Here is a 12,539-nt window from a genome sequence, read left to right on the forward strand (position 1 = left end):
AGGAAGTGTTAATGTTACCGCTGGCGTGACACTGGTCATTGTGTTGATGTCTTGATTTTACTCTGCATTTAATTTCAGACGATAGTTATAGAACGCTGACTATTGGCTTTAAAAAATATCAGGTAAAATGTCTCTTCTCATTCCACATAAAACCGGATAAATTGGCTTTATCAAAATGCTACGGCTGTCGAATGGTAGCCAAGTTAGTCGGTGAAGCTAACGTTATCTTGCTAAGCTAATGTGCTAGCCTAGGTAGTGTTAATCTGGAATCATGTGACTAACGTTACAGAGTAGGTCACCAATCAGTAGGCTGGTATTTTATATGAGACATTTATGTTGTTGCCTCACTTTAGCCCTATCCAGTCCAAAAGACTTTTGATTTTACAGTATTTTTAAAGAAAGGCGGCAGTGGCTCATTGTTCTTAGAAATCACATATCCTCTTTGTCACTACTTAACTTGTTTTTCTTTCTGTTTCCAGGGTTTCGAGGAGGCCACAGGAATCACGATGAACCTGGAACGACTCCCCAATGAGGAGAAACTCAGCCTATGCAGAAAATATTATTTAGGTGAGAGAAATTGTAAAGTAATTGTGGCATGTCAAATTTGGATACAAACAAGTCTTTAATCTTCCCTTGTTCCTCTTTGTTTTAGAATGTAGGCTACATAGACGTAGTGCAAGTTGGGGAGCACACAGGCCTATGTTACCCATATATAAAGGTCCAGTGCTATGAGAATTGCATTTCTCAATTTCATTGTATATTGTAACAAAGGATCTATGAATGTAAATTTACTCAAATTATCACAACTGTCAGCCTTGTGGAAAATTGACTAACAGCATTTGAAAAACTCCTACTGGTTGTCAACAGATCAGATTTAGAATTCCATTATACTTCCTGGTGTAAATTATGTCACCTACACACAGGTTTTAATTGAATGCTCTGATTGGTTGGCAGTATGCATAATTAATCAGGTGTCCCATAATGTCAGAGCTAGCCAGCTACTTGCCAATGTCTCCATTGTTGCTAGGTGCCAAAGTTCCAACACTGGATATTTGTTCCCCAAAGACAAAAAGACACTGACATGCAGCAGATGGCACAATCCTAGGGAAGGATAGGCTCTCACTCAGTCCTACAACCTTTGTACCGTCTAACCATCAACAACTGAAAAAACGATGCTCATTGAGTGGAAGGAAAGGATACTAGTAAGATAGTCATGGTGGGAGGTTTAGGACAAGCATTTAGTAAAATAATGCATGAACAATGTGTTCTTGTTGATCAGCCTAAATGTTCATTCAAGGGTACTGTAAATAGATCTTACAGTCTTTTGATCATGGTTTTCTCTCTTTCTCTCAGGGGGCTTTGCATTCCTTCCATTCCTCTGGCTAGTCAATGTTGTGTGGTTTTTCCGGGAGGCCTTCATAAAGCCAGCCTACACTGAACAACTCCAGATCAAAACATGTGAGTGTCATAATTGCTAATGAAATACTATATGTTCTTCTGAACTTACAAAACCTCCTGACACTTATCTAATGTCTATACAGGTAATGTATTTAAAAGCAATTACCTTTCATAAAATGGCACAATATAAATTGTATTTTTTGCTAAGCATCTATAGATAATTGGAGGTGTGGCATTAAAGCCTTTACAGTACAGTAAGGACAATTGCGGTCATTTTCAACTAGGGCCTTAATTTCTGATTCAAATTCCTAAATTTTGTGTTAAAATTTGTTTCACTTATTTCACTGTAGAGCTTTATGTACTTCATAGCAGCAAAGAGTGCTGCTCTCCAATACACACCTACACAGTCAACGCAAATGTGTACCTACTGGTACACCATGAAGTAACAAACTAGAAATACACTGCTTTGTCAGGAAGTAAAAGTTTGCTTTGCGGTTTAGTGGGCTGTTCCAAGCCAGCATTCTCAACTGTCCCATTAGCTTTTGCAGTTGAAGTTTAGAAATTATTGAGTAATGTTGAGAACTAGGGATAAGCCTAAGTGTAGGTACAGGTGTAGGAGACTTGAGCTGTACTTGGTGTTGAGGGGGTGGTGGTTCTGGGATGCCAGAAATCACTGTTGAGCCTTCTGGAGGTGTTGTGGGCCTAATTCAATGAAACATCTGTGATGGGACAAGCCCACTAGATAACCCCAGTGACAAACCCTTATACGGTACTCGCACACTCAAACCTGTAACATTTAGATTAGGTGGCTGGTGAATGTTGCTGCCTCTCTGATGGTCCTATAGATTTACGACAGTGAAGCCTATAAGTATCAGCCCATATCAAAGCTCTTTGTAAAACTTACAAAGTGTGATACAAATTAATATAATGTGCATGAATTCTATTGTAGGGAAGATTTTTACTTTAAGCTTGTAATCAGAGCTGGACCTTGGTACGATGGTCTTTGGATTTGATACTGATATTGATCTGAATTATCTGTCAATACAGAATTTTCTTTTATGATGACATGAATAAACAGACATTTACTGGTGTGGTGAGTTCAATTTAGGTTTAAAAGAGAAATAAATGGCAAATGCTCAGATGGTTAGTAGTAAAATAAAGGACCACATCCATATAAATTTGCAGCAAAACTGACACTTTTGATTACAAAGACAATATCAGATAATGTAAGTGGGTATTGGTCTATATTGATGGGCTGTAAGGCTGGATTTCTTTTCTTTTTTTTTTTTAAGTTTAGGAAAATATCAGCACATGGTAGCTGTGTGGCCATTGTTATAATGGTATATCTAATGTTTCACATCTTGTTTTTGTTTTGTTTTTTCAGATGTAAAGCGATCAGCGTTTGGGTTGCTACTATGGGTAGCAGTACTCACCACATGGATAACCATTTTCCAGCACTTCAGAGCAGAGTGGGGGGAGGTGGCAGATTACCTTTCCTTCACGATTCCACTGGGCATTCCCTGAGACATTTTTGGACTACAGGTCTATTGAAAATAACTAATGACCCACTATAGGACCAAAGAATGTCCCATCTTGAACTATACAGAAAAATTGTGGTGGGTGTGTCTGGCTTTGGAGCTAAATTCAATAACTAAATTAATTGACACATTTTGTCAGAGTAATGCCTTGTATCTTCAAAAGGTAGATGTAGGACATGTACATTTTTCAATTCACACTTGTGCATTTTTTTTACATTTTACAAGGCACTGATTTGTGCTAGTTCAGTTGGTCTTAGATTAATGAAACCTGTATAGCAGACAATGCTATACACTACAGCTATCACTTACAGTATCTAACTTAAAAGGTGAAGCTGGATGTATCGGCTTCAGGTTTTTACAGGACATCAACAGTAGATACAGCAAATAATCAAGTTTTTTCCTTGGCTTAAGAGTTATAAATGCTGCACCTTTTCTCAAAATGTTTAGTGCGAACATTAATGTCTGTGTGTATGATGGTCCACGTAAAAATATTTTTTACTTGTGTATGAATGACAAATAAAATGGAACCATTACGTTTATGAGTTATGTTTTGAATCCCTTTATTTGCCATGACGGTTTAGAGCTTCTGGTTTACTGATGTCATCAGGAAGAAACTTCACTGTAAAAACTAATCATGACAGGTGGGCACTTGGCTCTGAATATCATTATCCCCTCAGGGCTTATGAGTCTGTGTGGACTTTAGTTGGGTGTCTATAAATCAGTGTGCCATTTTGTCTGTATATACCCCTAATATTTTTAATTGCAACATAAGTCTTCTAAACGCTACTGGACAGTCACTTTGGCGCCTATTGTGAAACTCGATCCCTGTAAATGTCCCCACTTCCCCGCCACCCTATGGGTCATGGTGCCATTTTTAGTAAAGGCTTGAGTAGCAGGCTCTACATCAGTAACAAACAGGGAGCACATGTCCCCGCCATACTTAACTCTGTTGCTATTGAGCCTGCCAGGAACAAGTCACACGTGTCAGCAGGTAGGTTCATGATGTACTTTACAAAACTGATTTATGAGGAGTGAGGAGTCTAGATATAAACCTGATGAGGTGCATCTGTGATATGACATCAGATCGGGATGTGAGATGACTAAGCCATCCTCATACTTGGACAAAGATAGCATGAGGGTGAATGTATTAGGATTAGAATTATGAATGAATTGTGTGGTGGAGTGTCAACCCAGCACTAACACACACACACAATGATTTCTATATTGATGCTTTGGCAATATTGTTAACTTAAACCAGTAAAGCACATTCAATTCAATACGAATCATTAACTACTCTTACTTTTTGTACCTACTGCTCCTATGGGAGTCGTAATTGTATTGTTTCCAAGTGCGTGTGTGTGTGTGTGTGTGTGTAGGCCTATGTGATAGAGAGAAAAATGAATCATTATCACACGTGCTCTCGCATGTGATTGCGACGTCCCCGCTGTCACTGTCTGTCTGGCATCAGCTCACGAGGGTCAACATCGCTTCATCTTTTGAACTTATTTTTGGATAGACCTTCCTGAGCTTTAAGCCTATATGATTCTTAACAGGCCCGACTGGTGATCTATCATGCGAGAAAATACATGAACAGGCAGTTTACCGCCGCCACAGTGAGGAATGAATTTTACCATATACTGATAAAACATTTAAAGAGTTAAGCCTTAATTCTTCATGTTAATAGAGTTAATACGCCAGCAACAGCTGCATCGCCGCCAAAACAATGCGCTCTGATCCTATGGCACTGCCTGAATACCCAAGGGTACGCATAATTAGTCCAGAACATAAGAGAATCAAGGTGCCCCGCAGTGAATTCCCAACTTATTATGTAACTCCAGTATATAACACAGACACGTCCAGCAGTCAGAGAGAGAGAGGCACTGGGAGTCACAGACAGACGGGCGCACCATCCTTTCCACTGACATAACTGGCGCACTTTAGCGAGAAGCATCTCCTGCACGGTAAGTGAGAACTTATCTCATTCAGGACTTAACGCTGCGACCCCAAATAACCTCCCAGAGACAGAAGGGTTGTCGAATTTCCTTACCAAAAGGACCAGACCAAAAGGAGCGTGTAGTCAGACTGACTTGCTGTAGCCTCAACTGCTTTTAAGTGTATTGTCTTATCTTTACTTTCCCCTAATTAGATCTGAAATGGACTTCATTCTGCCACCCACTCTTCCAGCTAGTGGTATCCCATGGGAGAAGGTTTTACCGCCTCTTATTCCTCAGCTGAATGGGACATATGGACAATATAATTGGAGCCCGAAATTACTCATTTCAGAGACCGACCATACCGGCTCTGCAAAGGTAGGTTACGTAAATGGTTAAGTACGGTTAAGTAAAATGCCTTTTAACGGTTACTTGATTTGGGAAATTGAGCTACAGTTGTTGCACAAATTATAAAAAGGAAAACATTTAATTGCATTTATTTTGGCTGTATTTTATTATATGTAAACACAAAACATTTAAGTTCAGTACCTAAAATTTAATTTCAGAATTGCCTGTTAAATAACCTAGACTGAGAGTCTACTCCCTCTACCTCAAGACTGAAGTTTTTTTCCCCTCAAAACAGTTATGTTTTGTTATTGTTAATTCAATGCATAACCTCCAAAAGCGTTTTTAGGCTATTTGCTGTGTTTAAGCTTTTTTATATCTATATAATAACACTGACGTAATTTCCCTCATATTGGCAGGTGAATTGTGACCACAGCGGCTTTACAGTTCAGGTTGATGTTAAGCTCTTCAACCCAGAAGACCTAATGGTCAAGGTGACAGGAGATTTTGTGGAAGTGCAAGGAAAGCATGAAGAAAAAAAGGTTAGTATTCTGTTAGTATCATTATGCTCTCCATCAGAATGGCTTTAAACTGTGTGTTAACCTCTAAACATGCATTCCTCTCTGTGTTTCACGCTGTTTGTTAGAAGGATGGTCCTGGGTTGGTAACACGCCAGTTTAACCGCCGCTACCGAATCCCTGATGGAGTGGACACCCTGTCTTTGGAGTCAGCAGTCTCTCCAGATGGCATCCTCTTCATATCTGCACCTATGTTGCAAACCGAGAGCTCCAGATCCCTGACACATTAATACCAAACACACAACCCTTTGCCATCTTACCGGAACATACCGGCATAAATAGAAACACTACTTTAGACTCCACCAATCACACTAACACTCACCATGTGCCAAAACACACATTTGTTATGTTCCTGGCACCGTTCTTATTATTCCCTGCTCTCTGAGGTTTGTATATACTGTCACTCATTTACTCATCAATCTTAATATTTCAAGGAACCATTCATTGTAAATATTCTGTGTTTGCAATTCAAAATGTTTCATTTTGTTCAAGTTATGTAAAATGAACTGTAATGTGATTGTTAATGTGATTGTGATTAACGATGCACACAGGCAAATTTCCAAACATTTTAATGTGCGAATATTTCCTCCAACAAAAGTACAAATGCACTGTTTATTTCTGTATAAAATTTTAAAAAATGCTACCGCATCAAGTGTCTGTTGCCAAGGTTCTGTTACCCGTCCTGGAATTTATCCAACATAGAGTCCACTTCACTGAAAGAAAGAGAATATTTTTTTGAGGCTTTAAATGTTATATGTAACTAAATATAATTATATTATATTATTAATATATTAATTATATATAATTCTAGAAGCAATATTAAAATTTTGTATAAAAAGTGTGTCTCTGTACAAATCATATTTTACTTAGCAAAGGTGACAAGTAATATTTTAAATTGGTTGGATGAGTTGTCAATTTCATTCATAGGTTATACTTTTACCTAATTTGCTCCTTCACCCATTTTCTCTGTTTGCGAAGAATTTGTAGCAGAGGGTCATCTTCAAAATCCATTTCATCTGAATCTGAACAGAAAAAATTTACTGTAGGATGATAAGAGTGGAGAGGAAAAGGGCAAATACTGGAAAAATCTCGGAATTCACTTTGACAGCACCGAGACCATGTGATTGTTTTTGTTCTAGTTAAAGCTAAATGGTAACAGATTTAAGTTCATTGTATACAGATATTCAAAAAACAAAAAATGCAATATGTAGGTATATGACTAAGGTACCTGACAGTGGTCTACATAAAGCATGCATGGATCACAAATTTAACTGGTTCCCCATACCAACAGCTTGCACAGAAAAAGGCTAAGTTCTAGAGCTTTGGACTGAAAGGGCTTGGGAATGTTTGGAAGCTATCTACAGCCCAGAAAATATTCCCCACAATTAACTCCAGGGTAAAGGTCAGTGCTCTTTGCTGCTGTGCGCTCACCTTCAGCCTCTCGCAGCAGCTGTGAAATGACCTCCATAGGGTTCTGTGCATTGCCTTGAGGAACTGGGGACTGTGGAGGTGCAGAGGGAGTGTATGGAGGAGAATCTGAAGAGACAGGGGTCCTTTGTGCAGGGGATGAGTCCAACGTAGGAAACAAAACCTCTGAAACTACCTGCCAAGGTCCAATGAGAACACCCCATTTGTTAATGCAACTTAAAATTACCATAATGACATATCTTCATCACATGATGATGTATGACATCTAAATACAAGACTAGGTGTGCCTAGTGGTGACTGAGCCATTCTGGTTCTACAGAGAGGCAAAGTCTGATGTAATGTTATAGGTTGTAAAGTCAGAATATCTGCCATTTGGTGTGTAGCCCAAAACCCCAATGGAAATATGAATGGGATTTGCAAGAAACACCAAAAATAAATTCTGTCCTACACAAAGGCTCACTAACTTTCACTCCACCCAAAACGCTGTTGGCATGCCTAATGCTGTTCACACACCCCTAATACAAGCACCATCTTTACGTAAATACCCATCTCCATATCACTGACAAACTATTTATCTTATACAATGTCAGTATTATTGGAAATATTAATTTAGTGGTCAAAACTACACAAACAGAACAAAGAATGTAACTTCTGTTTATCCTAACATAATATAGCCAGAAGACCATCCCAGTTTAGGCAACAAGGCAGAGACAAAGCAACACCTCGTGCCTCTACTGAATGAGCCACACCTACAAACATAACAGACCCTGGCTGGCACATGTGCGCTTTAAAATGTTCAACTTGTTAAGCATGTTCAAATGTGAGGCCTGGCAATACTTCACAGTGGAGTGTGTGGTCAAGATGACATAATTTGCGCAATACCCAAAATATGAAACAATGCAGACTGTGCCACAGTTATGCAGACATGCCTCTGTCAAGGATTGGCTGAACAAAGAGGAACTGGGACCACAGGCTGATTCTGGTGTTTGTGTCTTGGAGGATTTGGAAAGCTGATTCTTCCTACACAATATTTAAGTACTGGATATTTCAGGTCATCATGCCAGTGTAAGAAACGTGAATGCCGAGGTATGCAGAGACAGCCCGTCTACATTCATACAAAGCTTATGTCAACCCACACAGAGAGTATGAGACAAATCAACTTGCAAACTGGTCCAGGCATTTAAGTTTTGCAGTTGGCACATGTTCTGACCTGTCCTAAAGCACTGTGGATTGGAGAAGGTGGTGGTGCACGGTCGCCAGTACAGCTCTCACTGGAAAACCCCTGACATCTCTCCTTTTGGCCTCCATTTCTGCTGGACGGCTGCTCTGTCCATGGTGTGACCTTTTTGGGACTTCTGCTGTGACGCGAAGAGCTCCTGTTTATATAGCTGGGCCCATCAGCATGGTCATCACCTCGAATATGATGTCTGCAGAAAAATGTATATTAAGCGTATAGACTTAAAATGTATGTGTGTGTGTATGTGTGTGTGTGTTTCAATACATTGCACCTTGTTGATTTCTTCTGCTTTCTGATGGACATCGCTGTCCTCTTCTCATTCTTCTCTGACTCCTTTGGTTGTGCTTTCTCCTTGTTTCTCCTCTCAGCTCTCCTGTGGTGAAAGGGCCACTCCTCTTCTGTAGTTCCAGATGAAGCAGGTGGTGGAGATGACATATGTTTACTAATGGGCTCTTCAGTGGAGGTATCTGTTAAGTTTCCTAGGACCTGTTGGGTTTTTTTAGGGGCAACTTTGGTCCGAGACCTTTCTGATCTTTGTGAACTCCTCTGTTGCGTGCTACGATGGGATGACTGGGCGGAGCAGGGCAAGACATCACAGAGGAGATGCATGTGGGCAGGCACATGAGCGTCAGTCTGGAGTTTGGGGACAGAGGAGCCAGAGACAAGAAAGGGAGGGGAGGGAGATGGGCCTGTTGCTGGGGGACACGGTCCATGGGCTTCTTTGGTTTCTGGTTGGGGAGCGATGATGACTGAGGGGGTAACTCTACGTGAGGGCTCAGGAGGGTGAATACTCTGCTGCTGCTGAAGACGATGCAAGGGGAAAGGAAATTAAAAGTCATTCAATAAATCTTGAATAACAAAATAGTCACCTGTTCATACAGAATGTCAATGGTACATGTACAACTTCTACCGTGTGAGCCTGTCCACTGACTGAGGGCTGGTGGAGACCGTGACTCTGCCAGCTGAAAGTGGATCGGTAAAGACTGGAGTATTGCTCAGACTGGGGCCCCTCCCTGGCCTGCTCCATCTTCCTCCTCAAACGCCATTGGAACAGGATGTCCTCTTCTGGGCGCGTGTGGTGCACCAGGGAAGGAGGCACAGTGGATTTCTGGGAGGGGCCAGCTTGGACTGAAGTTGAGACATATTGCACAACAACATTGTCACTGCGGTACAGTTTCAAATATTGCGTAACAATAAAAGAGTATTCATTGAAAAGTTGGTAACAGATCATAACCTCGAGCAAGTTTATGTTGGAAGAGCACGGCAACAAAAATCCATCTCAGCTAACTGTATTCCACTCCACAACTCTTGGCTTACCAGTAGCTGATTCCATTAGACTGGGAATCAAAGGTCTTCGCACTGGCTCTTCTACACTGATTGGGGAGGAGAAATCTGAGCATCCCAGGCCCTCTGAGCTGATGGGGATAGACCCATCACTGACAGAGCATTCACAGACATAAAGACAACAGGTTACATACAATTGAAGGACTTGAATAAATGCATCATTAGTGTGACTCACTGGTCCTCCTACCTTTTCTGCAAAAGTCTGCTGGCCCTCTCCTGTAGCTGCAGTATCTCAGTGTCATCAAGGTCACCGTGGGAGGTGTCTGACAAAACCTGACGATCACAAAGAGAACACTGAATAAACTCAAATTTTGCTCCCTCAAACCTACCCATAAACATACTATAGAGGACACTCACATTACTGTGTGAATGAATCAAATATAGATTCTATCATATGTATGCAGTTTGGAAAAATTCAAGTCTTTTTTATTGCAAAATAGCCACCTCGCATCACCTAGTCCTGACCTTGTATTTCTAACAAATATAGGCTACTATTGTTCTTTTATAATTTTATCTATGATACATATGACATAAGCAGGACGAGCCATAAAGGAATCAACATGGTTGCATAAACGATGGCTTCCCAAGCATTCATATAAACATGGAGGTTTACAAGATGGACATGTGGTGTGGTGGTGGAATGCAAATATTTAGAAGCACTCTTAGTCTGAATAAGGTGTCTCTTCTTCATAATAATACTGTGCAGACACTCTGGTTCCTGGGCACTCACACAAACTTGGCAGTGTATAGACCAAATAATCCATCCTAACAGCATAAGCAAAAAAATAAAAAACGAGATGGAATATTACCATCTCTGTTACCCTCTAGTACTTTTGTAGTCAAATCTGAACTGTATTTTTCCCTGTATGCTACAAATACACCTATCATCTCTGTTCAGTGGAGAACGAAAACATATAGTAACAGGACACACTGTGGCTCATTCCCAGTTACTTGACTCACAAATGCACTGACACTAGGGGATCCTCTGTGCGGGGAGGGAGTGCTGCCACGCCGACAGTGTCCAACTGGACTGAAGATGGCAGGTGCATGGTCATCTTTCAGAGGTAGGATAACATCTGTTCAGAAGAAGGGAATCCAAGGAGAGAATCAAATGGGTTGTCGCCTCCATTCTAGGGTATGTTACGAGCTGATAACAGTTAATATCCCCTACACAGAAATAAGTTTCCAACAAGTAAGAACATACCTTTGTCTGTGGTTTGAGTTGGTGTTGAACAGGGGGGTAAAGATGAGGGTGACATCCACCAGAAAGGCAGCTGCTCCTCTCCTATGGCAGAGGCCCTTTGCTGGCGCTCTTCTCGACTCTGCGGTCGACCATGGCGAAACCGTTCTATGTACCTGGGAGAGTAGAGATCGCTGCTTGTTACATGGAGTCAATCAAACAGTAAAATAAATTGCCAACTAACCCATACCAATGTCTACAGCGTACAGTCACTTATCATCAGAATTAATCGTACATTTTATCATGTGCAAGTTTTCAAGTTTGGGAGCATGATTTAGACTTTGGCAAGTCCACCTAAAAAATAAAAATATATAAACTCTATAATTTAAGGCACTTTAGATAAGAAAGTAATAACGGTGTATACTGTCATACATTACATATTACCCATCACATTGAATTAAAACTCTGGACATCTATTGCACATTGACTGCATGTTTTACGGTATGCTGTACTTTAACAAAAACTGAAGTGTACTTTGCCAGCACTGAATCCTGTTGAGCTTGGTCAAAAGAGACTGCCGGTGCAGACTGTTTGGGTGTCTCCATGCTAGAAGAAGCTGTAGTGTTGGCTGGAGAAGTTTCAAGGTCAGTGGAGGGCCAGGACTCTGAAAAACTGGGTTGTCCATCCGTGGTGGGATGGAGGTGGTTAGGTTTCCCAAGAAGGCTCTGGTCGTCTTGGCTCAGAGAGTGTAATGGTGGACTGACTTGCTGGTTTGAACGCACAGGACTCAAAGTCTGCAGAAAGCAATGAATGCCATGTGTTTGAGAAAAAATGTTAGGAAATAGGAGTGAAAAATGTGAAGGTAATGGTGGAAAATTAAATGGGTCCTAAAATCCACTTTAAAACATACTGTTTTTTTCTTTTTCTTTGACAGGCACTGGACGCGGGAAGGGTGGTAGTATGTCTTTCCCACTGCAGAGGCTGGTGGAAAGGGATTCTGCTTTGTGAACACAGCACCACTGTAAAAACAACACTATTATGACCATCAGTGTCTTCTGTATAGGATATCATATGTCAATGTCCTTCAGTTCTTACCTGGATTTCATAACAGCTTCAGGATATCACAGATGATTCTTAATACCATGTAGGACAAGATGCACAGGAGAGGTTGTAGTCTGGGTCGGCTTTTGCCTGGTCCTAACCAGACTCTTTGACCCAAAGAGTTACAGCCAAGGAGGTTCTGGATGGTAGATCTAGTTCGGTAGCCTCAGTCTGATTATGCAGCGGAATGAATTAGATAAACAATCCGAGACCACATTATCGACCCGCCTTCCGGGTTCGCTTTGCTTGGCGTGTCCACAAAATTAGGTTACCATGGAAGCAAACCACCACAAATTTTCCATAGGACATCAACTTGAGATATTACGGGGCAGTTAGGATGTTTGAAAACCAGTGTATCCTACAAGTCAACTTGTTGTCTAATAATACACTTCCATTTGTTTTCTTTGACAGATCTAACGTTACCACTGCAACCAAAGGAAAGCGTCGCTCTGTTTATGA

General features: G+C 40.8%; 3 protein-coding genes across 5 annotated transcripts; 2 read left to right on the forward strand and 1 right to left on the reverse strand.

The window, feature by feature from the left end:
* Window positions 1-3,478, forward strand: psenen (presenilin enhancer, gamma-secretase subunit). The gene is made up of 4 exons (XM_071542837.1): window positions 1-122; window positions 480-567; window positions 1,354-1,458; window positions 2,783-3,478. Exons 2-4 carry the CDS (start codon window positions 507-509, stop codon window positions 2,920-2,922), a joined length of 306 nt encoding a protein of 101 aa, XP_071398938.1. The 5' UTR covers window positions 1-122; window positions 480-506; the 3' UTR covers window positions 2,923-3,478.
* Window positions 3,479-4,782: 1,304 nt separating this feature from the next.
* hspb6 (heat shock protein, alpha-crystallin-related, b6) lies at window positions 4,783-6,020 on the forward strand. 3 transcript variants are annotated; one of them, XM_071542801.1, is made up of 4 exons: window positions 4,783-4,897; window positions 5,083-5,245; window positions 5,632-5,754; window positions 5,859-6,020. In XM_071542801.1, exons 2-4 carry the CDS (start codon window positions 5,090-5,092, stop codon window positions 6,018-6,020), a joined length of 441 nt encoding a protein of 146 aa, XP_071398902.1. In that variant the 5' UTR covers window positions 4,783-4,897; window positions 5,083-5,089. The 3 variants fall into 3 exon arrangements, with proteins under 3 accessions (XP_071398902.1, XP_071398916.1, XP_071398908.1); XM_071542815.1 differs by having other exon boundaries at window positions 5,862-6,020; XM_071542807.1 differs by lacking the exon at window positions 4,783-4,897 and having other exon boundaries at window positions 5,056-5,245.
* A 352-nt stretch (window positions 6,021-6,372) lies between these two features.
* Window positions 6,373-12,502, reverse strand: proser3 (proline and serine rich 3). The gene is made up of 13 exons (XM_071542789.1): window positions 12,075-12,502; window positions 11,890-11,998; window positions 11,514-11,773; window positions 11,004-11,155; window positions 10,760-10,875; window positions 9,988-10,072; window positions 9,773-9,907; window positions 9,366-9,583; window positions 8,727-9,256; window positions 8,429-8,645; window positions 7,222-7,393; window positions 6,731-6,812; window positions 6,373-6,503 (listed from the first exon to the last, which is right to left on the reverse strand). Exons 1-13 carry the CDS (start codon window positions 12,083-12,085, stop codon window positions 6,464-6,466), a joined length of 2,127 nt encoding a protein of 708 aa, XP_071398890.1. The 5' UTR covers window positions 12,086-12,502; the 3' UTR covers window positions 6,373-6,463.
* Between the last annotated feature and the right edge of the window lie 37 nt (window positions 12,503-12,539).

This window comes from Centroberyx affinis, unplaced genomic scaffold, assembly GCF_046629955.1.
Source record: "Centroberyx affinis isolate AG114_WGS23_722 - 3 ecotype Tasmania unplaced genomic scaffold, CSIRO-AGI_Caff_v1 ptg000230l_1, whole genome shotgun sequence".
In the NCBI taxonomy this organism is placed as follows: Eukaryota; Metazoa; Chordata; class Actinopteri; order Beryciformes; family Berycidae; genus Centroberyx; species Centroberyx affinis.

Bases quoted from the DNA above. Each gene is read 5' to 3' on its own strand.
- psenen (XM_071542837.1), top strand. From the start codon at position 507: ATGAACCTGGAACGACTCCCCAATGAGGAGAAACTCAGCCTATGCAGA. The intron at 568-1,353 runs GTGAGAGAAATT...TCTTTCTCTCAG, and splicing joins ATGCAGAAAATATTATTTAG to GGGGCTTTGCATTCCTTCCA. The intron at 1,459-2,782 runs GTGAGTGTCATA...TTGTTTTTTCAG, and splicing joins ACAACTCCAGATCAAAACAT to ATGTAAAGCGATCAGCGTTT.
- proser3 (XM_071542789.1), bottom strand. The intron at 8,646-8,726 runs GTGCAATGTATT...ATTTTTCTGCAG, and splicing joins AAGCAGAAGAAATCAACAAG to ACATCATATTCGAGGTGATG. The intron at 6,504-6,730 runs GTAAAAGTATAA...TCTTTCTTTCAG, and splicing joins TGGGTGAAGGAGCAAATTAG to TGAAGTGGACTCTATGTTGG.
- hspb6 (XM_071542801.1), top strand. From the start codon at position 5,090: ATGGACTTCATTCTGCCACCCACTCTTCCAGCTAGTGGTATCCCATGG. The intron at 5,246-5,631 runs GTAGGTTACGTA...TCATATTGGCAG, and splicing joins ACCATACCGGCTCTGCAAAG to GTGAATTGTGACCACAGCGG. The intron at 5,755-5,858 runs GTTAGTATTCTG...GCTGTTTGTTAG, and splicing joins GAAAGCATGAAGAAAAAAAG to AAGGATGGTCCTGGGTTGGT.